The 26028-nt window shown below is 43.7% G+C and overlaps 1 protein-coding gene across 3 annotated transcripts in view; it reads right to left on the bottom strand.

Moving 5' to 3' along the window:
* Positions 1-26028, bottom strand: part of ANO2 (anoctamin 2) — a 178070-nt gene that overhangs the window by 115958 nt on the left and 36084 nt on the right. For all 3 annotated transcript variants that reach the window (XR_009556199.1, XM_060254361.1, XM_060254362.1), the window contains exons 4-6: positions 9238-9336; positions 8467-8618; positions 1547-1601 (exon numbers count right to left, since the gene is read on the bottom strand). Coding sequence is in view for 2 of the 3 variants with exons in the window: in XM_060254361.1 (XP_060110344.1) it covers positions 1547-1601; positions 8467-8618; positions 9238-9336 (306 nt within the window). In the remaining variant the exon portion in view is untranslated. The remainder of the gene's footprint in view (positions 1-1546; positions 1602-8466; positions 8619-9237; positions 9337-26028) is intronic.

Genomic DNA, 26028 nt, shown 5'->3' with positions numbered 1-26028 from the left:
TGCTGCAGCCCAAATTGGTCTCCAAAATGGTCCTATAGGGCAAGAGATGTTTAGGAAAAGCATTGGAGAGGTCAGAACACAGTTGAGGCTGAATCAGAAAAAATCCAGCCTCCTTTAGCCAGCAGAAATTTCCTTTGGTTTCATCCCAAAGCATATAACAGAATCTCACTGTGCATTCCAGTAACCAGTTATATCCAATACATGGATTAAAAGCATCAAAGCTTTGATACAATTTACCCACAGCCATCACTGAAGCTGCTTCCTCCCTTTAAAATGATGAGAATAATATTTAATTTCTGGCCCATTCTCTTACTATAAACCAAGAAAAATGAAAATGAAGGCCCCAAGGAAAGGCAGTGTTCTGCACTGCAAACACAAATATCACCCAAGTTATCTCACTTCTAGCTCACTTCTACTATGCTCATTCTCACTCACTGTCTCCTAGTCCTGGTCCTCCCAGAGCACCTGCCAAGAAAGTCTCTTTCTCTTGACCTTCTGTTCCTTCACATCCTTCCTCTTCCATTAAACCAGTGATCTCTCAATGGTCATCATGGTGACCCCCAATGTGTTCCCTGGTGTCCACTTGCTTCTTTTCCCAAATCTCTTGTTCTCCCAAAGCAAACAGCCAGTCCTAGCTATCTTCTACCACATTGAAGCAGAAGACACTTCAGAAGTCTCCAGAAGGCATTGCCTTTGGGTCTGTAGGGAAAGCCCATCCAGAAATAGTAATATCCATAACAGGACAGCTCTCAACATTCTGTAATTGCCCCCATGGCAGCCATTTTATGATTAGTCCCACCTCCCTTGGCAACCATTTTGTGGTGTCACCCTTTAGCTTTTCTCAGCATTCCAACATTGCCCACAGGCTCACATTAACCTTTGACCTTTCTGTCCTTTCTGTAAAGCAAAACTAAATCTAGATGCGCATCACTATTTCTTCACCTGTCCATTCCACTAATTTTCCTCCTTTTCTCCCTCTGTTCCCCCTTTAATTTTCTCCTCTACTTCCAAAAATTCATCTGGTAGCATAGTTGGATATGGACTTTGTGGGTTATCTTACTCTGCATGGAACTGGGCTTGGCCTTGCCCCCAGTCTGGTGAATCAGCTCCCACTAGAGATCCAAGCCCTCACTAAATTGCTATCTTTCCATAGCACCTGCAAAACAGAGCTATTCTGCCAGGCCTTTGGTTGAGGCAGCGGGTGTCCTATTCCATCGACTGGCCCTATGTTGATCCACCTCTGCTGTAACATTACATTTATTTACTGTTCTGGACTCTTAGTATATATTATATGTGCCCAACTGAGCTGCCATTTATACCTTATTATTTGTTAAATTGTATTGCTTGATTTGGTTTTTAACTGTTGTTTTATACTGTTTTTAGAATATTGTCATCTGCCCTGAGCCCATTTTTTGGGAAAGGGCAGACTATAAATTGCCTAAATAAATAAATAAATAATGGTGTGCTGTAGAACTTTTACTAACAGTAACAAAGTCCATAAAGCCCAGAGATTCCCAAAGGGTCATATCCCCCAGAACTGACTTACTATTCGACTGCGTGTAGCATTGTCAAAAAATGCATCTTTGTCCTGAACGTTGTATCTGTGGAAACATTGAGAAAATGGATCAGGTATACTGTCCTTGTATTGGTCCCCCCCCCCATTTTTTCCCAACATAAGTCCAGTGAGGCAGTTTCAGCAGTGAGAGAATGGCTAGTCCAAGGTCACCCAACTAGCCTCATGTAGGACTGCTAACTCCAGGTTGAGAAATTCCTGCAGATTCATGGGTGCAGCTAGGGGAAGTCAGGGTTTTGGAAGGTGAGGAATCACTACAGGGTATAATGCTATAGAATCAACCCTTCAAAGTAGCCACTTTCTCCAAGGGAACTCATATTTGTCACCTAGAGATCAGCTGTAACTTCATGAGATCTCCAGGCCCCACCTGGAGGTTCGCAATCCTACATGCATATTTAAAGGTGGGTCTCCCACCCATGCAGTCTGAGATTCTAGCCACTTCACCAACTTGGCTCTGTGAGATTACAAGAAAAATATCAGCATTCTGTTTTGGGATCCACTTAAAAATGCACAGAGAACTCCTTCTTAAGCTATTCCCCAAATGAAGGCGGGCACAAAATCAGTTGCCTAAATGAAAAGAAGAAAGAAGAATGGAAGAACTCAGCTAAACGAAGCTGCTAATGCACATGATTTTGACAAGCTTCACTGAATCAATTCTAAAAGCAAAGAGTTAAGACTGAATTGCAGCTTCTTCTCCCAGCCCTTTCCCCCTTCAGTGCTCTTTATAGTTGAAAAAATAAAAAAGAAACCACGTTATATCTTTAAAAGCTATAAGAAAGTATTAGCTCATGACTTCTGAAAAGCTGAGATATTCATCTGACATCTTAACCCCCCCCCCTCCAAAAGTCTGAAGGCAGCATAATGAAATCTCGAAACAATTAATTTAAATATATACTCTATATTAGAATATCAATCAAACAATCACTCCACCCCATTGCTTCTTGGCCACACATGCCTCACAGGAAGCCAAGAAACTGTCTTATGCTGAATCAGACCCTTGATCAATCAAGGTCATTATAGTCTATTGGGACTGGCAGCAGCCCTGTTGGGTCTTTGGTAGAGGTCTTTAGCAGGTCCTTTAACTGGAGATGCTGGGGATTGAACCTGGTACCTAGATACTCTAACACTGAGCCACAGCCAGTGTTCCCTCTAAGCTAGGGGTGTCAAACTCATTTGTTATGAGGACCAGATCCGACATAAATAAGACCTTGTTGGGCTGAGCCATATTGGGACAGGCCATGTATGTACCTATTTAAGATCAGGTATCAGAGATATAAATTTTATAAAGAACACAGACAAACAAGTTTTCAAAAAGACTTAAGACATGTTTAAAATGTTAGCACTCATTGGTCTTAAAGATGCTTTCTTTGTATTTCTCCCATGGGATCCAGAGAACTGGGTGAAGGAAGCTGTGGCTCTTTCCTCCCTTCCCCAGGGGACTGAAGAGGGGAGGAGCCTCAGCCAATAGAAGGAAGAGAGGCTTGGCTCAGTAGCTCTGCTGTGCAATTGAGAGAGCTGGCAAAGCAAGCTATTCCTCCCTCCTTCCTCCCCTAGGAAGGAGACTCTTTCAATGGAGAAAATAGAAGTTTTGCTCTGTAGTGCCTATGCAATTGAGCAAGCCTTGCAAAGCAAGTTGTTATGCAAAAGGAAGCAAGAGAGAGGGAGAAGGAATCAGATGACAGCCAGTTGCTCGGGGGCCTGATAGGAGCCCTCCAGGGGCCTGATTTGGCCCCCGAACTGCATGTTTGACACCCCTGCTCTAAGCTGAGTTAGCATGAGTTAGCTCACAGATTTTTAACCTCCAGCTCAGGAAGGATGACCCCAGAGCAAACTAATTTATGCAGTAGCTCACAACTTTAATGCCAGCAGCTCATAAAGTAGCATTTTTGCTCACAAGACTCTGCAGCTTAGAGGAAACATTGGCCACAGCCCAGGGCTGTAACAAGGATTTTTCATTTTGTGGGGCAAATTGTTTTCTTGTGGGGCACCCAGGCATGTTGTTTCCATCACCACCCCTGCACCTCCCCCACTGGTCTCCATTGCACCATAGAAAGATCCAGAGGTGGGGAAGAAGCCCACTCAGGCATGTCCATCTCCTCCTCCACCATCCCATTCCGGTTCCTTTCTCCTCCTCCTAGAGGCCAGGACCAGAGCTCTCATTCATTTCCAAAAATCTCAAGCAAGCCATCGATGGCAGTCCAGTGGGGCAGCTGTTTGGTCTTGGCTTATTTGCATTTTTAAAAAGCCTCTAATTACTCAGTCTGCATTCATCCAAAGAGGACGGGCAACAGTCACATGTGGCTGCAATGGTACTTTGGGGCTGGGGGGGAGGAGAATGAAGCTTCCCATGTTTTTGGGAGGAGGAGGCAGCCAATAATCCACCAGGGCTGCAGATTGCAACTGGGAGGGGTGCTGCACAGGACAAGTCCAGAGTTTGTTTCTGTTTGGAGAGTGCCTAGAAGAAGCGGCACTGCCAGGGGAGATGACAGGAAAGAGCCAGGGGATGAATGGCTGTGGCTAAGCTACTGCCACTGCAGGCCCAGCCAGAGAAGAAAAGCCAGATGGCAGGGCAAAGGGAAGCAGCATTTGAGCTTCCACTAACACATGGCAGTTTGAATACAGAAGTGGTGCCTGAGCCAATGCCAGGGTGGGATGACTCAGTGCCCTTTCCCAGATCTGAGTCACAGCACCTGGGAATAAAAAAATGAGCAGCTGGTTCTGACACAAGTCAAGATGCACTTTTGTTTACTAGCTTGGCAAAGACGGGGTTTGGAACGTGGAGGATGATGAGCTCTGCTCTGCTTTTGAGAAGTTGTGGGTCCTTGGCAATAACTTGGGTGGCTGGGCCCCAAGAGGCCCCAGTGTAGCTATGGGCCTGACACAGTCCCTTCTGGTGCTTTTCTGGAATGGCACTCAGGCACAGGAAGTACTCAGAATGGGAGCAACTCAGAGGATACTACACTTCAGGTGCTCCCCAGTCCCAATATGCTATGGGAGCCACCCAGAAGTAAGGAGCAGCACCATTCACAAGGGCAACGTCTCAAGTGGGCTTCAGGCTTTGGCAGGTATATGCTGGACAGGGGGACCTGACAGGGGAGGCATGTGTGGAGAGAGGGAAGAAAGGAGAAAGTCTTTTCTTTCTCTCTTCCTGCCTATGTCCCAAGGGCAAAAATGAGGAGGGGGGCATCTCCTTTCCTTCTTTGGCTCTTCACCTTTAAATGCAAACCAGGGCAAACTGAAGGAAGTCTCTTTCTCTCTACATTGCCTCCTCTCCTTTGCTCAGTTTTTCAGGTCCCTTCCCCATGAGGTTTATTTCTTTCTTACGCTGGATGCTCTATTTAGAGAGATGCCCAGTCTACCACTTCCTTCAGTGCCTGCAATATACAACCCATGGCAATGAGAATTTTGCTAATACAAAATAAAGGCATAGTTCTAGAATGCCTTGAGTAAAAGAAGGCTATCAGATTTCACCTCTCCTTAAGCCAAATGTTTATGATTGTCGAAACACCCATTTACTTCCATGCATTCATTCTGCCACAGTTATGTAACGGCAATAGTATTTCATAAATCACTATTTCCCAAGCTCAGGCATCCCTGATGAAAACTGACTTTGCCATTTCACTCCCTCTAGCTGTCCTGACATGCAATTCAGCATTAATGAAAACTGTCAGAAAGAGAAACACACAATCTGCCCAAGGACTCCATTTACGATAAAAAAGCTTATTCATCAGGCAGCAGAGCGGGGACCCACCCATTAATGAGGCAGTCAGAAGAAATATTAAGCATTATCAGGAACTGCCAAATATTATTTTGGGCAGAAAACCAGGTGGCAAGAATACGCTGATTGCCTATTGTTGGCCACTATGTTAATTGCTTCCATAAATCTCTAACTACGGAGGAATAATAAAATGAGCTCTGTTAGCTATGTGCCATGGACACATTCCACCCATTCATGCAGTTGTGGATGTCTTGGTCTGGCTGATTCAGTAGAGAGCACCGGGGAGGAGCTGAGTCATCCACTGGATGTACATAGGTGCTAGAAGATTTGGCCAAACTAGGCATGGTATTCATATGCCCCAAACAGCCAACACCCATCTAGTTTCTCCTTCTCCTTCCATAATGTTGAGAAGAACTTAACTTGTGTTGTGATGTTGTGAGGTTCTGTGTTTTCCCTATCCCCATGAGTGACAGCCTGGAGCAAGGCTGGGAAAATCTAGAATGTCTTGATATCATAACACCAGGTAAAAGCAGGACATGATGTCAAAACAGTGGGAAAGGGGAACTAGAAGCATTTACAGTAACATCAAATTTGGCCCTCCATTCCAAATTTGATGTGATGTTTTAATTTTATCTTTAACACAAGCCATGGGAAGCTGCTAAATGACTGGATGAATGTGGGGGTTGAGGTTGGGGGGTTAACACTTTTCCCTGTGCTGCTTTCCTGATCCTAACCATTCCTGTTAGTGATAGCCTTGCCAAGAAAAATACACAAGTGCATCTATGTTTTCCCCTGCAGAGCTAATAGAAGCTTCAGCGGGAGCATTTCGATCAGGAAAACAGCACTGGGGAAAGAGTTACAATCGCCACCCCTAAACGGCTTCCCTGATCACATTGGCAGCTTCCATAAAATTCAGGGAGCTGTCCAGCATAGCAACTGGAGCTGTCCACTCCCAGGGTCTGGAAACTGATGCTGGGGAACTTGATTCCTCAGTGCTGGACATAAGAATGTTGCACCAGTGCTAGCCAGATCCTATGCCTATCTCTAAGAGGTTTCCCTAATCCTGAAGCATTCTGTAAACATGAGCATGGAAATACTCCAGGCCTTGTCTTAACTAGAGGCATATTCTTTGAGAGTTTCCAAGTATGCCTTGGATGTCACCTTGACCTGACCCCTTTATATTAGCTGTTCCTGGCACTGTGGATTGTGCTTCCATTAAGAATGAAATATGTGACTCACATAAAAGAACAAGTAGCAATTTTAGCATCAACATGCCACCCTTTTGAACAAGTAAGCTAAGACAAGCAAATTAAATCAACATGGGTGGGAGTGGGGGGACCAATGGAACTGAAATCAAGGGGCAACCTAGAAGCAGATTCAATTTTCTTCACAGCAAGGCTGGATTTTTCTTACTGGAACTCCTTAAGAGATCCAGTGCTCATGGATCTCTTAAGTGCTTATGGCCCTGGTACAACCTTGAGTAGTATTTGCATGTTTCCTGAATTTACATAAACATGTAATCCTAACCCAACAAATATAGGGCCCTTTCCCTGACCAAGTTCAAAACAGGTGACCACTGTTAGATCATTTTTTTGCAGAAAAGTGTACATGTAAAATTATTGTGATTCACTGAGAGTTATTTGCATCTACTCATGATATTACTCTCATGAAGTCACAAGCATTTTTATTATAAAGTGATGATTCTTGGAGGCAACTCAACCAGAGCTTTGGCCAAGTATCAATCGACTCCTATCCTGTGTCTCAGTTTAAAACTTTACAGTGCCAGCCATGCCTATTCCTCATTTCCTATGAACTTAATATCAAAGTGTATTTTACCTGAACTTAAAATCAGCATATCTCATCCAGCTCTACTGTTTTGCAGAATTCCATTGTCAGTTTGGACCTTGCTAACTCTCACATCAGCTGAAGAAGGAAAGGAAAGGTCCCCTGTGCAAGCACTAGTCATTTCCGACTCTAGGGGTGATGTTGCTTTCGCAACGTTTTCACGGCAGACTTTTTACAAGGTGGTTAGCCATTGCCTTCCCCAGTCTCAGCCCCAATTCAACCATTCAGGGAAAAAGCACACAGAATTCTTGTCTTGGAACTTTACCTCTTCACAATGCAAACAGGGAAATCACAAATCTGAATGATCTTACATTTTAAAGAAATCTTGTACTTGGAAACTATCATATCAGGAAAAGTGTTTCTGGCCTAACATTCTTGTTGATACATTTTTAATTTCACACACAGAAACTGTTTGATGAATAAGAAGTAAAATGGTAGTGGCACAGGACAGAAGGTGAGTGAAGAGAAATGGACAATTTAGAAGCACTTTTGCTCTAAGAGTGCAAGAACACCCCTGCTGGTTCAAACCAGTGGTCCATCTAGTCCAACATCTTGCTTTGTACATTGGCCAAACAGATGCCCTGGACAGCCAACAAGCAAAACACAGAGAAAAGGCCTTCTGATGTTGCCTTCTAATGTTGCAATGGGATTCAGAGGTTTACAACCAGTTCTGTGCCTGAACAATGAGTTGCTCAGTCTGAGGTTGGAGTCAGGCCAGAATCTTCATCATTATAGGAAAGAAAGAATCATACATTAGTGGCTGAGCTTGTACTTTGCATGCAGAAGGACACACGAGTCTGGATGAGACCTTAGAGAACTCTTGCCAGAATAATAAAACATTGAACTAGATGGACTGGTGATTGACTCACTATAACGCAGCTCCACATTTGTCCATGGGAATGCCAAAGCTCAACAGTAAAGCACATGCTTTGCATACAGAGGGTCACAGACTAATTCAGCATCTCCAATAGAGCCTTGTGAAAAACCTTTCACAGCCTGAAAAACTGAAGAGCCAGCTGAACCAGAGAATCCTTGCTAGAAGAACCACTGTTCTTCGGTTCACCCCTGTGTCCTTGTACAGTGGGTACTGAAATGCAGTAAAAAAGAAGTCGGAAGTTTCCTCCAATGCTAGAGTCTTCCAGATACCTTTCTCATCACAACTGTGAACATTCAAACATATCATTCTCTCATCCGTATTCTGGGAGAATACAGTTCCACACAGAGTACAAAACATGGGAAACAGCAGGAGTTTGTACAATGCAATTCACCAGATTGTCTCTCGCTGGATTACATACGTCAATGAATCACACTGAGGATTTTGTTTACTCACAAATAGATTTTTTCTCTAGAAAACGGGTAAGACAAATGCTTCATCTTGGTGGTATTTAGCTGTGGCACTTTGGGCTGCAATGGTTCTGTGAATTTGCGCCATATTTCAGACAGTTTCTTGGCAATTCCCCCTTCTTCTTTTATTTCATACGTCTAAAGAAGCAAAAGAGTATGAATTAATAGGTGAGATTACTCTGGAGGCACCTAGCAAGTTTCCATCATGAACCAAGGGCAGATCTTCACAAGCCATTGTCCCTAGGTACATTCTGGTGAAAACAGGTACAGTTTGCACTTATTCCAGAGCAGAATTACTGCTCTGTTTCTAGGTTGGCTGATGAAAACTGAGTTCTGTTTTAAAGAGAAGTATCACACCCCTATGGTGTTCCTCTGCAATGCCTGAAAATATTCAGCTGGCTGGGATTCAACACTATTGACCCATATTGACCCATAAGTAAACCTCCCAGAGTGCTTCCCCAACCAGCCCATCATTGGCCAGAGAATCTGCCATTTGTTGTACACAGGTTGCTTGTTTGGGAAGGCATCCATACCATAATATGGCACAGAGCTGAAGCCTTTCTGCAAGCTAAGGAAGGGAATCATCAGCAAGGTACATCAACTTTTCATGGGGAAAGCGCCTGTTTCAAACAACAGGCTGGAACGGTCTTGCCAGCATGTCAATTTACATGTGTTTCATCTCTTTCTGTATCCGCATACCTTTTCCAAGGCCATATCTACAGCATTTGAAAGAACAGAAAACGAATCAGGTACTTACTTTTTTAGTGGGCATTTTTATTTTAAGGAGTTCTGCTTCTCGGGTCAGTATATTCCACGGCGCATGTATCCGGACAAAGCTCAGTCCCTGGCTCTTATTCTGAGAGATGAAGTAAGGGGGAAAATGCAAAACCATATCAGCTGCATTTCCAAAGAAGGTGTTCAGTTGAAAGATTACAAAAAGACACAAATAAATCACAGAAAATAAAACCAATCAGCTGCGTTTATCAAAGCCTGTGGATTTTTAGGGGACCCTTTTATGACTAGAAATTATTTTTGAGATGTCTAAGATGAAGTTTTATCCTAAGGGTGTATGTGCGTGTCACTTTTCTAATCATATCTGGCCACAGTTTTTAACAATGGCAGATATAACTAGCAAGATTAATCAAGGTAGATATCTCAACATATATGAAATTGGTTTTGAACTTTTAAATTCGTTTAAAATAGGCAGGGCTTTTTTGTAGCAGGAACTTCTTTGCATATTAGGTCACACCCAACTGATATAGCCAATCCTCCAAGAGCTTACAGGGCTCTTATTACAGGGCCTACTGTAAGCTCCAGGAGGATTGGCTACATCAGGGGTATGTGGCCTAATATGCAAAGGAGTTCCTGCTACAAAAAAGCCCTGCAAATAGGTATTGCAATAACCCATAAATTTAGTTCATCTTTTGATTAGTTCTGCAGCTCTAAGCTTTTAAATGTAAACTCTTTCATTGACCATTTTTGGCAACATAATAAGGGTATATGTTTCAACTGAAAAACTGTGCCATCTTTTTTCTTGTTCTACCTCACTTTTGATAGAAAAGCATACATTATTATAAAACACATTTCATTTTAAAAAATCAACTCAAATCTGAAGTCTGCGAGCAGCATAAACTATATGTTTTTAATCTAAGTATTCTCCTATTATCATTGTCTTCTTCAGTTGACTCCCAAACACTTGCTTTAATTCATTAATATGAATCTTCATGTTTTGAGTCCAGTGGCACCTTTAAGACCAACAAAAGTTTATTCAAGGCATTTCATGTGCAGGGCTCATACCACTAGTCTCAAAATTTGTTCTAATGCTTCAGACCAACACGGCTGCCCATCTGGATGATTTGTCCCAGGTTTCAACTAATTTCTACCAGGAAACACTGAACAAAGGATTTTGTGCATTCATGTACTTGCAAATGTGCTCAGAGGTTGAGGGATGTGATATAGAGGAAATCTTGAAGAGCCCCATATCATTTGAGCAGTGAACAAGATGTCACTCATAGGATCATCATCATAAAGTATTCTAGCAGTGGATTATCAAGATGATGGTCCATAAACCCATTGCTTTTCTCAACCTGTTGTTTTTATGACTTACATTTGATGGTTCTTATATTGCTCTTTATATGATTTTGTTATTTTTGTTTATAATTTGTATGCTTACCATGAGCTGTTCTCTGGAGAGGTGGCACATGAATTTTCCAAATAAAACAGCCTTCTAATACACACACACAGTGTTTTGATTGCAAGATTCACTTAGTTGCTGTCACCTTACCACAACAGAAGAAATCACCCACTGCATTCATTTCAGTGAATCCACAGATCTTAAGAACAGAAAATACCACTTCATGCTCAAATACCATTGACCCATGCTATTGCTTCAACTAGCATCATCTTTAGATAAGCAACCCTTGGGTTCCAATCCACAATGAATGCTTTACTGGAAGACAATGGGTGATTACAGACCAGCACTTTGGGCTGACTCAGAGATGCCTCTGAAATCGACCCAAAAAATCCTCCAGATGGCAACATCTGCTGCCCGTCCCTGTCCCGTACTCACCCCATCCTCCAGGCTCTGCAGAGCAGCTCAAAAAACTACCACTTTCAAAGTGGTAGCAAAGCTTTGAGCCAACCGCCACTCAGCTCCCTGCCATCTGGAAGCGGCAGGGCAGATGCAAGGTGACTTGACTGTGTGAAAGCACCAAGCCGCCCCAAGCCCCTTCCACCTTTTTTTCCCTTACAAGCTTGAGCGCTTAACTTGTTGGGGGCCGAAAGAGCAATCCAGCTTCTGAGGCACTGGGACAGGATACAGGCACTTTGCTGGGGAGGCTTCAGGACGGCTCTTTTTGAGCCAGCCCAATTCGGAACGCCTCCCAACAGCCCCAAACTGCCCGTCTGTTAGCAGCCAGCATGTGACATTTTGCATGGCTTAAAAAGGACTCAGTCATGTTATTTTGCATGTAAAGAACACTGCTTCAAAACTGCTATCAAATCACATAAAAATATTTTTATACCACTATAAAGTAGTTTAGAAATTCAAAGTCAGTCCCATGGGTACCAAGTGATTTGTTTCATTTTCACAGACAAATTATTTAGATGGTAGGAACAGGTCAAGATCAGAAAAGAAAACTCCCCAAACCAAAATAATACCCATTGTGAAACATCAGCTGATCATTTTAAGATATCAGCATAATGAAAGAGTTGTCAGGTCAACAGAGTTGCAGGCTGGGGGTAGGGGAAACTTCGCTATTAAACCTCTGGACCCCAGATGGGCATCAATATTTATTTTTATTTACTTCATTCTTACCCCACTTCTCTTCTCAATTGTGAGCCCTGGAGATCAGGTCTTCTAACGTGTCTGACACATGAGCAGTTGGGTGGGACTGGGGCTGATGAAGAAGCATGGGCATAAGATGCATGACTGGCTGGGGACACACACAAAGGGCAGCACAAGAACCAGGGGAGATACTTTCATGAAAGCTACTGCAGAAGGTCTAAAATGTATGGGTGACAGGCATTGCGATGCATGTGGGCCCTGCCCCCGCACTGCACTTGACTTTCATGTATTTGAGAGGCCTGGTCTGCTGAAGAGCCTGTGAGTAAATACCCCCAGTGTGTGAAGGCTCAAGATACACACTTTGTACCCTCAATAATCACTTATATGCTTTAGGGATAATATGCCCACAGAACATCCATAAAAGTGATTTTTCCCATGCACACACAAGACTATCTGCACAGTACTAGAGACAATGGGTTGGATCCAAATTAAATTTTCCAGATTAAATAGAATGGAACTTTTCTGCCACTGCCCTTCCACTTAGAGTTACCAGCCCTTGGCTAACAATCCCCAGAAACATTTGAGGAGACAAAGACTGCTGGGATGTTATTTCCTGTTTCAGAACAGGAAACAATGTCATGTTGTCTTAAAAGTTTAACATTCCTAGAGTGTCATAATGCCACTTCCTGTTCTGAAGCAGAAAGTGATGCCCCGACACTGTTCCCCCCTGCTACTCCATTGAATTACAATAAGGGAAGGGAAGCATTGCCTGGAGATCCCCTGCCAGACCCAGGAAAATAATCAGACTCTATTTCCACTACAGCCCACTGATATCCACAGAATGCTACTCCTGTGGGCATGGGGACCCTGAGGAATCACGAGTGAGGTCTGTAGCAGGAAGGGGAAATTGGCAGAAATAGCCAGTTCAGTCTGGATCCAATCCATTCAGTCATAAAGCCTGTTGGGGAAACTCTAACCTTTATTTTCAGCACTATCTTTTGGACTCCACTGGTCAAGTAAGAGCAGAATTAACAAAGTATGTTCTAAAAGCTGCTAAGAGGCCAAGAGAATCAATAGGGACACATTTCCCCCATTGCTTTCCAAGTGGAGATCATGAGTAAGAGCAACCAAGGTTGTTTCCATCCCAGCACTCCACTACATAGGTTTTCCAGTTTCAACTGGAGAAAATAGAGCTTGGGAAAGGAAGGGAGATCAGCAGAGATGTAATGCCATCGAGGCCATCCTCTGAAGCAGCCATTTTCTCTAGAGGAAATGACCTCCATAGTCTGGAGATCAGTTGTAATTCTGGGAGAACTTTAGGCCCCACCGGGAGGTTGGCAATCCTAACATCACTATCTCTTATTTCTTATACAAAAGCCAAGATGACCAATTCAGGTAAAGTGTCTTAAGGCACAGAGGGAAAGAGAGAGACTGGAAGAAAGCACTTTTCTTTTTTGTTCTTTTATCTTTGGCTGTTTACTAATAAAATAAGGAGGGATTTGGGGGGCTAAACCAAGCACTTCCAATTAAATGAAACATGGGGATTCACAGAACTTGAACATATGAAGCTGCCTTATACGGAATCAGGCCCTTGGTCCATCAAAGTCAGTATTGTCTACTCAGACTGGCAGCAGCTCTCCAGGGTCTCAAGCTGAGGTTTTTCATGCCTACTTGCCTGCACCCTTTTTAGTTGGAGATGCTGGGGATTGGACCTGGGACCTTCTGCTTACCAAGCAGATGCTCTACCACTGAGCCACTGTCCCTCCCCAAATTTTCCAGATTAAATGGAATAGAATTATACAAATGAATTGATACAAATCTTGGTATATCACTATATTGATATAAGGATATTCTAGTGCCATTTTTAAGAAAAGAAACTGCAATAACCCCAATGGATCAGGATGGAGGTGAGGAGTGACTGTTGCTGAGGAACTTTACAAGGAAACTACAGAGAAAGTTGCCATGAGGAAGTCTCATTGCTGCTATACAGTGTCAACTGTCACAAACATTTCTCTCTCTGAGGAAACAACTCCAGTTTAACACTTCTAACCACACTGGTTCTCACAAAAATCTTGTCCTTGTTGACTACAAGAATAGACTAAAATAGACTCCTCACCAGGTCAAGCTTCAGAAGAAAGAAACTCATACATAAACAGGACTGGAAGAACTACTCCAGATTGAATTATACTAGAACCACTAGCAAACATGGAGTGGAATTCTAAGCATTACCTGAAAACACAGATACACACTGCGTTTGCTACAACAATGGGAAAAATTCTGAGAGACTCAAAAGCTGTCTCACAATTTTTGTGTTTTTCAGTTGGTCCTTATCAAGGAATTACGCTGCTGTTTCTGTTTGGATTTTTCCTAATGGTTTAATGCAGCAGCTTCCTTTTTTTGTTCTACTTTCAGGAATACCAAATTTAGCAGTCCAGGAAGGGAATCACTGAACTGAGTAAAAGATTAACTTTATCACCAAATGCAAGGACTTTGCTTTCAGGGAAAACAACATGGCCCTTCAGTGATGAGATATTACATGATTTCAGGGCTTTTTTTGTAGCAGGAACTCCTTTGCATATTAGGCCACACACCCCTGATGTAGTCAATCCTCCTGAAGCTTACAGTAGGTCCTATACTAAGAGCCCTGTAAGCTCCAGGAGGATTGGCTATATCAGGGGTGTGTGGCCTAATATGCAAAGGAGTTCCTGCTATAAAAGACCCCCTGCATAATTTTATTTCTGATATGAGTTTACCACTGCTCTGTGACTTTCAGCTGATCCCACAGAAAGCATTTAATAACACTGATGTTTGGATTTGGTCATAACAGGCCAACCACACTGCCTGCATTTTTTTTTGTCTGCATTGAAAAAGTTCCTGCACGCTTACTAAGTTTGGCCTCATTCACAGGCCATGATGTTCCTGGTTCAAACCCCCAAATCCCTGTGACTGTTGCTCAGAACGTCACTTCAATTAAGTGCAGGGAAATGTGCTCCCTAATCAAATGCTCAGAACCCAAAGATTAAAAAAAAAAACAGGGAGGGAGGAAACAGTCATACATTACAAAGAACCATGAAGTAAGTGATGAAAATAAAGGGACATTGTGCGCAAATCAGCCAGAAGATGAAGGGAGGAGTAGGTCTTTCTGCCCCACCAGTTCTCAAACTTGGCGGAGCAGATGGAAAAACACATAATCAACCAGCCTGCTTTTTCTTAATGCCAAATTAGCAAACAGCAAAAGCCAGATTTCTGTAAAACGCACGCACACACACACACCATTGTATGTGCCTTGATCTTATCAACAACAAACCCAACCACTTGGGGGCAAACAGAGTGACTTTAAAAAAAAATGGAGAATGTAACTTATACACACTAGTCTTCAGAAGTTTCATAATAGAAGCAGTGTCTGTTGCAACAAAAAATTAGCACAAGCATCCTTTTAATTTAAAAAAGAGGTACCTGAATCATTTCCCAGACGAGCTCACACCGTAGCAAAAAAAAAAATCACTCTGTACACCACATAAAAACCATCCTATTGCCACAAGGATTAGTGGAATCACAATACCAGGAGAAGGGGCAGAGAGGCAAAAGCAAAGGGGGAGAACTACCCCCAGCACCCCACAGGCCTGAAGCTCCCCAATACATTGGTTCCTATTGCTTTAGGTTAGTGGACAAACAAAGTTGCATATAGGTCTGCCAGCTCTGGGTTGGGAAAGTCCTGGAGATTTGGAGGTGGAGCCTGAGGAAGGCAGGGTTTCGGGAGAGGTGGAGCCTCAGTGGGGTGTAATGTTTATTGAGTCCACCTTCCATAGCAGCCATTTTGTCCAGAGGAACTGACCTTTGTAACCTGGAGACTATTTGTAATTCCAGGAGATCTCCAGCCACCACCTGGGGACTGGTAATCCTAGCTTATAACCATTTGGTTGCAACCATTTTAAATTTTGTCCCTCAGAACAGTGGCTTACTGAGTCAAATATGAAATCTGTCTACCTATATTATGAACCACTAATAACAAAATAGAATCATCACTCAGTAACTAAACAAAACATGTATTATATGTTGAATGTATAAATAAATTATGCTACCTACTTTGGGGTGTGTGTGTGAAGGAAATGGCCCACAACAATGATTTGGTCCAGGCCCCATGTTACCTCATATATACAAATCAGAATAGAAGAGTGTATTCTTTCTGGAGAGGGCTGAGATTGACTGCCCTGAAATGACAGGCAAAGTAATCCTAATTATCTATATCAAGGATAATTAGGACAGGGACTGAAATAAAGTGGTTGCTATCACCATATTTGTATATGATGTATTTTAAATATGATTATATATTATGTATATTTGTATTGTATATCTGAGCTGCCCTGAGCCACCTTGGTGGGAAGGGCGGGATATAAATCATAAACATAAACATATGAATCAAATGATGCAGCTACATTGGAATACTATGGACGGTCCTCAACCCATCTCAGCAGGATACCAACAAACTGCAAAACTGGGCAGAAAAGGACAACCAGCATTAATTAATGGTTTGGGACACCACACACACACACACACACACACAAATACCCAAGTGAAGGCTGAAGTGCTTACGTAAGAATGGATACCAGCTGTTGGGGGGGGGGGCAAATAGCGTTGGGAAAATCATAATTATTTCTGCTTGTTTCTAAAAAGTGCCTACAATATTCTAGTTCCACATAGCAGTTGTTTACAAACTTTGGAAACACTCATCTGAAAGCACATGACTGGGAGTCACATGACAGGAAGAAGGGGGAGCCAGAGTTGTCACATCATCACTGTAAAAGCCTACTTTGGCCAGTAGCCCACCAATAACATTATGTCTTTCTGCACACCTCTGCTATGGGCCCTGATATATTCCTTGGGGGAGTTCTCCCTCCACCCCATAATAATTTTAGAATTTAGCAAAGCCATGCAGTAGGCTGCTTTAAAATCTAGTGTAACTGTAAATACAATTGCCACTATCCATTGTGTAATAATTTTAAAAATTCAAGTTGAGGAAGGCTTCTTTCTCTCTACTCCCAAATTTTCTCTTTTTCTCGCTCACCTTCTGGCTATCACTGCTATCATCCAGCCAATAATTAGAGCATATTCCACCCAAGGCTTTGAGATCAGGCACCCTTGACTGTTTTGCCATTTAAAGGCTCTGCATGGCAGCTGCATATTCCCCACTTCCCTCTCTGGTTGCTGGGGGAACCAACACACATGATTGGACACTAGGGTTGCCAGATCCAACTCAGGAAATAGCTTGGGACTTTGGGGGTGGAGCCAGGAGCAAGGTTGTGACAAGCACAATTGAACTCCAAAGGGAATTCTGGCCATCACATTTAAAGGGACAGTGCTTGGGTGGAGGCACCTTCTTTGAGGGCTCATAAAAATGGACCCCCAGTCCAATCTTTTTGAGATTAGGCATTTTTTTTGAGGAGGGGTACCAGATGCTTTGTTGAAAACAACCCCCCCCCAGCCCCAGATACCCACAGATTGATTCTCAATTATACCTATGGGGACCAGTCTCCATAGGGTATAATGGAGTGCCCAGCAGACATTAACTCCCTCCCCTTTCTGATAACCCTGAAGCAGGGGGAGGGCCTCCAAACCTGGGGATCTCCTGTCCTCGAGTGGGGATTGGCAACCCAAATGGACACTCTTGGGGAGTAGGGATAACCACTGCCCCTTTCCTTTGGGTCATGTCATTCAGACTACTAGCCACACTGAACATGAAAAAAAAATAATACTACACACCAAATATGTAAACACAACAGACTGAGCAAGGAATAAAAAGGTAATGCACAATCCTCTACAGACTAAACTCTATACACATCCTTGGTAATTGCAAGTAAGGCCAGGCTTTTAATTCTCGAAGATGCAAGCATTTAGAACACATCCATTACACTGATATCAGTAGCTGGGCTGTCCCCATGTGGCCTCAGAACATGCCATCCTAGGCCTCCCAGCCTTCCATCGGGGGCAGGGTTTCCCCCAATTTTGGAGGCCCCAACCCGCCTGCATGCAACTGGCCAGTGGGGGGAGCCCTGCTCCTAAAGAGTGTTGGCTCTATAGTTATCATACTGTTTTCCCCTAAGTGATACAGCAATGTGCCCAATGTGATAACATCACTTCCTGTTGATGACATTGTGCTGCACGCAGGACCTGGCAACCCTATGCCATCCAAGAATAACCAGACTTGCAGGAAAATGGGGGATGCTTAATCGCTCGCGTTGAGTGACAAAATTAGGGCTGCCAGCCCACATTGTACCATATAATTGTACCCTCCCAAATGGCTAGAGTGTTGGGGAAAACCATAGATTTTTCTGGAAATGCCTAGAGTGGCTGTCGTGCGACATCGCCAGTGTGATGATGTCACTTCCGGGTGATGTCATTGTGCCAGTGATGTCGGGGGAGGTTCCCCCAACTGGAGGCTGCGAGCGAGGGACTTGGCAACCCTAGACAAAATGGCCCCTTCTTCCTCATACTCAAGGGTTTCATTACTTCCCCTTCTGTTCCCTAACTGACCCTCTTTCTCTTCCTGTCTTCTCTTTCATTTGGTTTCTTGCAGTTGTATAGCTATGGTACAACTAGGGCTTAGGTGGGACCTGGCTACTTATTGTCATTTTCCAGAGCCAATTCCATTTTTGCATTTCTAAGGTGCTGGATGGCTTCATGTTTAGAAGGTTAGTCATACCCATGTCTCTTCTATTTCCCTCTGCCAGCTACTAAAAATCATTTTATAACCTCTGGGCTTGAACAGAGCATAAACTCATGAATTATTCTTTGAGATGAAAAATTTGGCATCAAATTCTGGGGCATAAGGCATTTCACCCCTCAAACCAAGACAACTCTTTTGCTTTTCAAGTATTGCGCCATCAATGCAAACTCAATTCAGATATTAATGGAATGGAGAGGAGAGACTGCTCCACCAGAACCATCCTGAGTGATATAACACCATTCCATGGATACATATAGCTTCACAGCCAGTCCTAGGGACCGAGTATTCACCTGTCCATGCAGGGATGGTCATCAATGTGCAAGGAATTGTCAAGTATTCATATCAAGATACAAATTCTTCCCCTTAGGAGTACATTTTCCATGCTGTGCATAGGGAATTAAATCACTCAGCTCACATTCACGTAAAAGGGCATTGCATTGCATAGTCTGATGCCTGCTCACTGTTCTGAAAAGAGATCTCCAGGTGCCTCGATCGCTGAGAAATAATTGCTTGTCATGGACAAACATGAAATATGTTTTTGCATGGCTTTATGTGATTTAGAGGGAAATGGCATCTCTTGCTGTGATATTCAAAAGCATAATTTATTTAGGGGAAGTTATTGCAATTAGGGATGGGCACAAACCTACGAAAAGTTCAGTTTGGGGTTCAGAGTGGCCCCCGAACCAAGCCACAAGGCCCCCACCCAACTGAGACAGTCCAGCAAATTTGGTTAGCCAGGAAGGGTTAAATGGCAGGCAGCCATTTAATCTGTTTTGCTTCCCCCCCACTTTGAAGAAGGGGGGAGCAAAACTAATGAGTTTAATGGTTCACAGCCATTTAAACCTAACAGCTGACAGCAGACCCAACACTACTCACCTGTTAGGTTTAAACAGCCCCAAACAGCCAGACCAGATAAAAGTCCAGTAAATGTTCAGGGAAGGCACTTTTCCCAGACATCAGCTCAGAGGCTCCAAACCAACCCATGTTTGTGCTGAATTCTGGCTTGTGAGCCTGTTCATGCACATCCCTAATTGCAACTGCTTGAGCCATTCTGCACAACTTTCAAGGTGATAAAAACAGACACATTTACTCCAGCTTTTCAGAGAAGGCAAAAGGTATTACTTTCCCCCCCTTTAGTACCTGTGTTCCTGCTAGGGTTGCCAAGTCCAATTCAAGAAATATCTGGGGACTTTGGGGGTGGAGCCAGGAGATTTTGGGGGTGGAGCCAGGAGACATCGGGGCAGAGCCAGGAACAAGGGTGTGACAAGCATAATTGAACTCAAAAGGAGTTCTGGCCATCACATTTAAAGGGACCGCACACCTTTTTAAATGTCTTCCTTCCATAGGAAATAATGAAGGATAGGGGCACCTTCTTTTGGGGCTCATAGAATTGGACCCCGTGGTCCAATCATTTTGAAACTTGGGGGATACTTTGGGGAGAGTCACTAGATACTATGCTGAAAATTTGGTGCCTCTACCTCAACAAACAGCACCCCTAGAGCCCCCCAAACCTCCAGATCAATTCCCCATTATACCCTATGAGAATCGATCTCCACATAGAGAATAATGAAGTACTCAGCAGACTTCCCCCCACCCCCAATTTCTGGCAACACTGAAGGGGGATTGGGCTCTCTACTCACAAGTTGCTGCCAACTTCTTCAAAGTAACACAGACACCCCATCCCAAGAGGAAGCCTTTCAATCAGCGACTGAAGCCTCCGGAGGTAGAAACGCACATGGTCCTCTGAGGGTGGAGCTTCCCCCCCCCTCCGCCGGCCAGACTCCCCGAGGAGATGCCTGTAGCAGCCGGAGAGGACACAAGGACTACGAGTCCCAGCATGCACCTCGCGAAGGGAGGCCGCGCTGTTTCCCCACCCCCACCCCCCCACCCCCGCTTCCACGTTTTTGGAGAGCAGGGGAAAAGGCTGCTAATTCAGGAGTCCCCCGGCAGGGCGGGGGGGTTGGGAAGCCTAGTTCCTGCACCAACTACCACTGACTCCTACCCACACAACATGTACTGTTGAAGACTCTTCTCTGCCCACTGTAAACTGTTCAATTATTCTGGATTTTAAAGCAAAACAGTCCCTCCCCCCCTCCCACAAACACATACTTCATACATTACAAACATAAGAAAAGCCATGTTGGATCAGGCCAATGGCCCATCCAGTCCAACACTCTGTATCACACAAACACACACTGTGGCTAATAGCCATTGATGGACCTCTGCTCCATATTTTTATCTAATCTCCTCTTGAAGCTGGCTATGCTTGTAGCCACCACTACTTCCTGTGGCAGTGAATTCCACATGTTAATCACCTTTTGGGTGAAGAAGTACTTCCTTTTATCTGTTTTAACCTGACTGCTCAGCAATTTCATTGAATGCCCATGAGTTCTTGTATTGTGAGAAAGAGAGAAAAGGACTTCTTTCTCCATCCCATGCATAATCTTGTAAACCTCTATCATGTCTCCCCACAGTCGACGTTTTTCCAAGCTAAAGAGCTCCAAGCATTTTAACCTTTCTTCATAGAGAAAGAGTTCCAAACCTTTAAGCATTCTAGTTGCCCTTTTCTGCACTTTTTCCAGTGCTATAATATCCTTTTTGAGGTGCAGTGACCAGAATTGCACACAGTACTCCAAATGAGACCGCACCATCGATTTATACAGGGGCATTATGATACTGGCTGATTTGTTTTCAGTTCCCTTCCTAATAATTCCCAGCATGGTGTTGGCCTTTTTTATTGCAAACGCACACTGTCTTGACATTTTCAGTGCGTTATCTACCACGACCCCAAGATCTCTCTCTTGGTCAGTCTCTGCCAGCTCACAACCCATCAACTTGTATTTGTAGCTGGGATTCTTGGCCCCAATGTGCATTACTTTGCACTTGGCCAGACTGAACCTCATCTGTGAACTTCATTTTTAAGGTGTACTAGAAAAAACAGTTTTCCACAGTCTGTCATCAGCCTCTCAAAGCAAGCAAACCTCAGGAGCTGCAGCTTTTGAAATGACAGGCCCCATCTTAATGTTCACGACTCATGAGCAGTATTCATATGCATGTGCACTAAGGAGAAGATACATTAATGCTCCCATGTCTTTAACTTAAAGCTTGATAAATGGCAACTCGCAAACACAACATCACCAAAATATTTAACCAGTTTCTGTTGTGCAAGAAATGCAGATTTTCATGCACTCATGTAAGACTCATCTTCCATCTGTAAAGAAGAAGATGATGATGATGATATTGGATTTATATCCTGCCCTATACTCTGCATCTCAGAGACCGATTTCGCACTCACCTTACGCCACTCTCATGTTCATCTTCTCAGCATGGCTTTCTTCTGATTTCCCATGATCTGCCCCGGGGCTACAGCAAGGATCATTGTTTTCGAGCAGCAAGCAGAAAACACTAAAAACCAGTTTCTGTTTGCTGTGCAAACACGCCGATCCTTGCTGCATCCCCGGGGCAGATAGTGGGAAATCGGAAGAAAGTCGTGCTGAGAAGACAAACGTAAGAGTGGCGTAAAGTGAGTGCGAAATCGGTCAGTCTCAGAGTGGTCACAATCTCCTTTACCTTCTCCCCCACCACACACACACAACAGACACCCTGTGAGGTAGGTGGGGCTGAGAGAGCTCTCACAGAAGCTGCCCTTTCAAGGACAACTCCTATGAGAGCTATGGCTGACCCAAGGCCATTCCAGCAGCTGCAAGTGGAGGATTGGGGAATCAAATCTGGTTCTCCCAGATAAGAGTCCGCTCACTTAACCACTACACCAAACTTGCAGGAACAATTATTCAAGGTAGACTTGCAACATTATTAAATGATGTGAATATTTTTGTCACATAACTTAATAAAGACTCAATAGGCTGTACATTAAAACCTAGTCACTATACTCTTGATAATAGTAGTACCAGAATACAGATGTTGTGCATGCACTAGCAATTAATTAGGATTTAATTTCTTAACAAAAAAACCCTTTATTCCATTGCTGAATGATGCAGAACAATTAATGTTTTTAGCAAAGCATAATGTTTTGATTGATTTAATCAGTAAGGGTTTAATTCTGTTTAGGATTGCCCTGGGAGTTACATGTTTGCTCAGAAAAGGTCCCTCAGAATTCAATGGCACTTACTCCCAAGTCTGTGTGCATACGATTACAGTTTAAAGCACTAGAAGATTAGTTGGTACTCTCCATATTTTAATCAGGGAAGGTAAATTTGGATCAGTGGAAATAAGATTAAAGACATACTTTTAATCTTTGGGGCTTTTTTGGTACTTTATGAAATTTAAAAGAAAATATTAAATATAACCTGTTAAAACTGTTTAATATCGTTTTGCTCATTAAATTGTGAATTATCTCATGCTCACATCAGTATTTTTAAAAAGGCACCTTTGCAGAGATTTTTATTCTTCAAATGTAATCAATTAGCTAAAAGGCGAATGATTACTTGCCTAACGCTCTTTAATCAGCTGACAGATTTAATAGTAATATTAGTAATATTAATCTAGAAAAAGAACTATATTTAACAAAGCCATATTATGCACTTGAAATGATACACAATTAAATGTGTGAGGATTTCTGCATGATGACCATTTCTGGTTTTCAGACACTTTTAAAACAGCTTCCTACAAATCCATTATTCTACAAGGGCCAAAAGTTCAGAGATGAATTGATATCTTGGGAAAAAATGCTCTCCTCTCCATGATCAGGCTGTGCTTATCACTAATCGTGTCTCTGCGCAGATTAAATCATGATCTCAAGAACTCCTTGGTTCCACCTGTTAGTTGCTACTAAGGCATTTCATGCTCTGGGATTAAGTCTCCCACATGCTGTGACAACTCTATATAATAATGGGGAAGAGGATCACGGCCCCTTGCATTTCAGCTGTTCCCAGCTGTTGAAACCAACAGTTTCCGTGGGTCACGTTCAACCAAGCTAAGCTCAGATCACTAGTCTCCTGTTCTTTTCCTTCAAAGAGAAGTTTCCACTGAATACATGGCAGCAACTTTGGGTTTTTGTTAAAAAAAACTTCTGCTACTTAAATGGCAAACTGACAAGTCAATACTGAACAGATAACTCCCCATCATCTTTATCTCCATATTGGGAGGAGTTTCAACTGCATTGTTTATGTCTTAATAAATAAAAGTGCCTTATTACTCTAACTCTAACTTTCACCAGTGACAATCCTACCTGCGCATTAAATGAAAATTGCTGAATTGTTCAAACAGTTTGTCAAGAGCTACATCTGTCACTGTTAGAACTCATTTGTCAAATGTTATTCCATTGTATGGGTCGGTTCCAGTTAGCTTTTCTGTTGGTGAAAAGGGAAGGAGGGTCCTGTTTAATCACCCCAAAGGCTGTGAACCATGAGACCCAAAGGGACAAAAGGCAGGTGAGACAAAGGCTTTAATAAGATGGAGAACTGGGCAAGATTGAGTGAAAAAACTGGCTAGATCCAACCCTATGTTCAAAGTGTCTAGACTCCCTTGCCCACATGCAGGTGCATAGTGTGGAAATTTGGGGGATGAGGTGTTTTGGGGGGCAGGCCCCCTCAATCATGAGCCAAGCCCCACCATCCGCTCCAAAAGGCAAGAGCACCAGCTGCACTCATTTGCTTTGCTACAGGAGGAGAGCTGGCTGGTGCATTCTCTGCTCTGCAGCAGAGAGTACATTCCAGCTGACTCTCCTCCTCCCAGGCCAGGCACTAGCCAGGGCAGCAGGTGAGTGAGCTGGGCAAGCAAGGAGAGGCCAGCTGGTCTCTCTGCAGTGCACCTGTGCCAGGGGAGGAGCCGTGATGCCTGGGGCAAGTGATCAGGTCACATGACTTCTGCCCTGGCACAGGCATGCTGAGGTCAGGTTTGGAGGCCAGCTCTCCCTGCCCAAACAGACATCCTTTCTCCCAGGGCAGCTCCAGCGATGCTACAAAGGAAGTCTCCACTGCATGGCTTAGCTTCAGGGAGTCCTCCCTCTGTGGCAAGGATGCAGACAAGAGGCAGTGAGCCAACAAGAGGAGGGGGTCACCTAGCAAGGAAATGGGGGGGAGGGATCCACAGCCCCAAAAAAGCACAGTTGAGCCACATGTGGAAAGGGAACTCCCCATACTCCCTCTCTCTCGGCTTGGCTTCGCGAACGAAGATTTAAGAAGGGTGCAATAGTCCACGTCTGCTGCAGGCTCGCTGGTGGCTGACAAGACCAATGCGGGACAGGCAGGTCCGGCCACAGTGGCTGCAGGGAAAAGTCTGATTTAGGGTTGGTGCTGTAGCAGTGCGATTCTTCCTCAATCTCCTTTTGTCCTCAAGACCAGCTATGCGTGCGTTCTCAAAGGAAGAGACAGCCTGGTGGATGGTGTGCCTCCATGCTTTGCGATCTGAGGCTAGGTCAGACCACTGGGCGGTATAACCGGATGGGCAGGCTGGGCCCACCAACCTCGCCAGCCTAAGAGAAGGAAAACTCTAACATCAAACTCCCCATACAAGCTGGTAAGAACATACCAGCCAGCTGCCAGCGGGATATATATTTCTCTCTTGCTCCCCTATCCCCCTCACTTCCCTGGTCCCCTGCCCCCACTCCCCCCCCCCAGATTTCCCAACACCCCACCAATAAAAATTTTCTATCTATGCAGTTGCCCACATGACAACCCCAGCGCTGGTAGTACTCCACTGTTCTGGTAGTACTGTATTACCACTGTTTTATTTGACAGGCATTTGAAAAAGCTACATAGACTGAGTTCAAAAGGGCTGGGTTTTAACACTGCCTGAAGCAGAATTTCCAGGGTAGCAACACTCTTACACGCTTTTCCAGACCCAATAAGAACACCAGTTAGAGCAATGACACACATGCCAGCAACAATACCTTTGTTGGTGGTGATGCGTTACCAAAAGTCAGGAAGCTGTAATGGAATATAAGCAGGGCTTTGTTTGTAGAACAAGCCCAGCAGGAACTCATTTGCACATTAGGCCACACCCCCTGATATCATTGTTTTACACAGGGTGTTTTGGAGAAAAAGCCCAGCAGGGGCTCATTTGCATATTAGGCCACACCCATGATACCAAGCCAGCCGGAACTGTGTCCTTTGCGTTCCTGCTCAAAAAAAGCCCTGAATATTAGACAGCACAGATTGAATACCACCCACCCAGAGAAACGAAACAAGTGGCAATGAAAGATGGAGCTTTTTTTTTTTGGTGATGGCAATTTGCCTTCGAAATGCTCTCTCCTTGGGGGTCATCTGGTGGCAACCTTTATGCAGCAGGTCAAAACATTTCTTTTCACCCAGCAGTATAACTGGGAGGATCATTTTTAGCTCTTTTATGCTCTGCTCCAAGCTTTGAGGACTGTTTTATCAATATCATTTTAGACAGCTGTTAATTTTTATCTTTTAAAATATATTTCCTATGCTTTTATTCTATGTTTATATATTCTGTTTTTATATTTTAGCAGGTTTTTAGTGAGCTGATGTTATTGGCTTGACTCTTATTTTTTGTTTACTTGCTGGCACAGTTGTATTGGGTGCTGCCTCAAGCAGGTTCTGGAGAGGTGGTAT

This window comes from Heteronotia binoei, chromosome 14 (assembly GCF_032191835.1).
Source record: "Heteronotia binoei isolate CCM8104 ecotype False Entrance Well chromosome 14, APGP_CSIRO_Hbin_v1, whole genome shotgun sequence".
NCBI lineage: Eukaryota > Metazoa > Chordata > Lepidosauria > Squamata > Gekkonidae > Heteronotia > Heteronotia binoei.
This window is presented reverse-complemented; position numbering and strand designations above follow the sequence as displayed.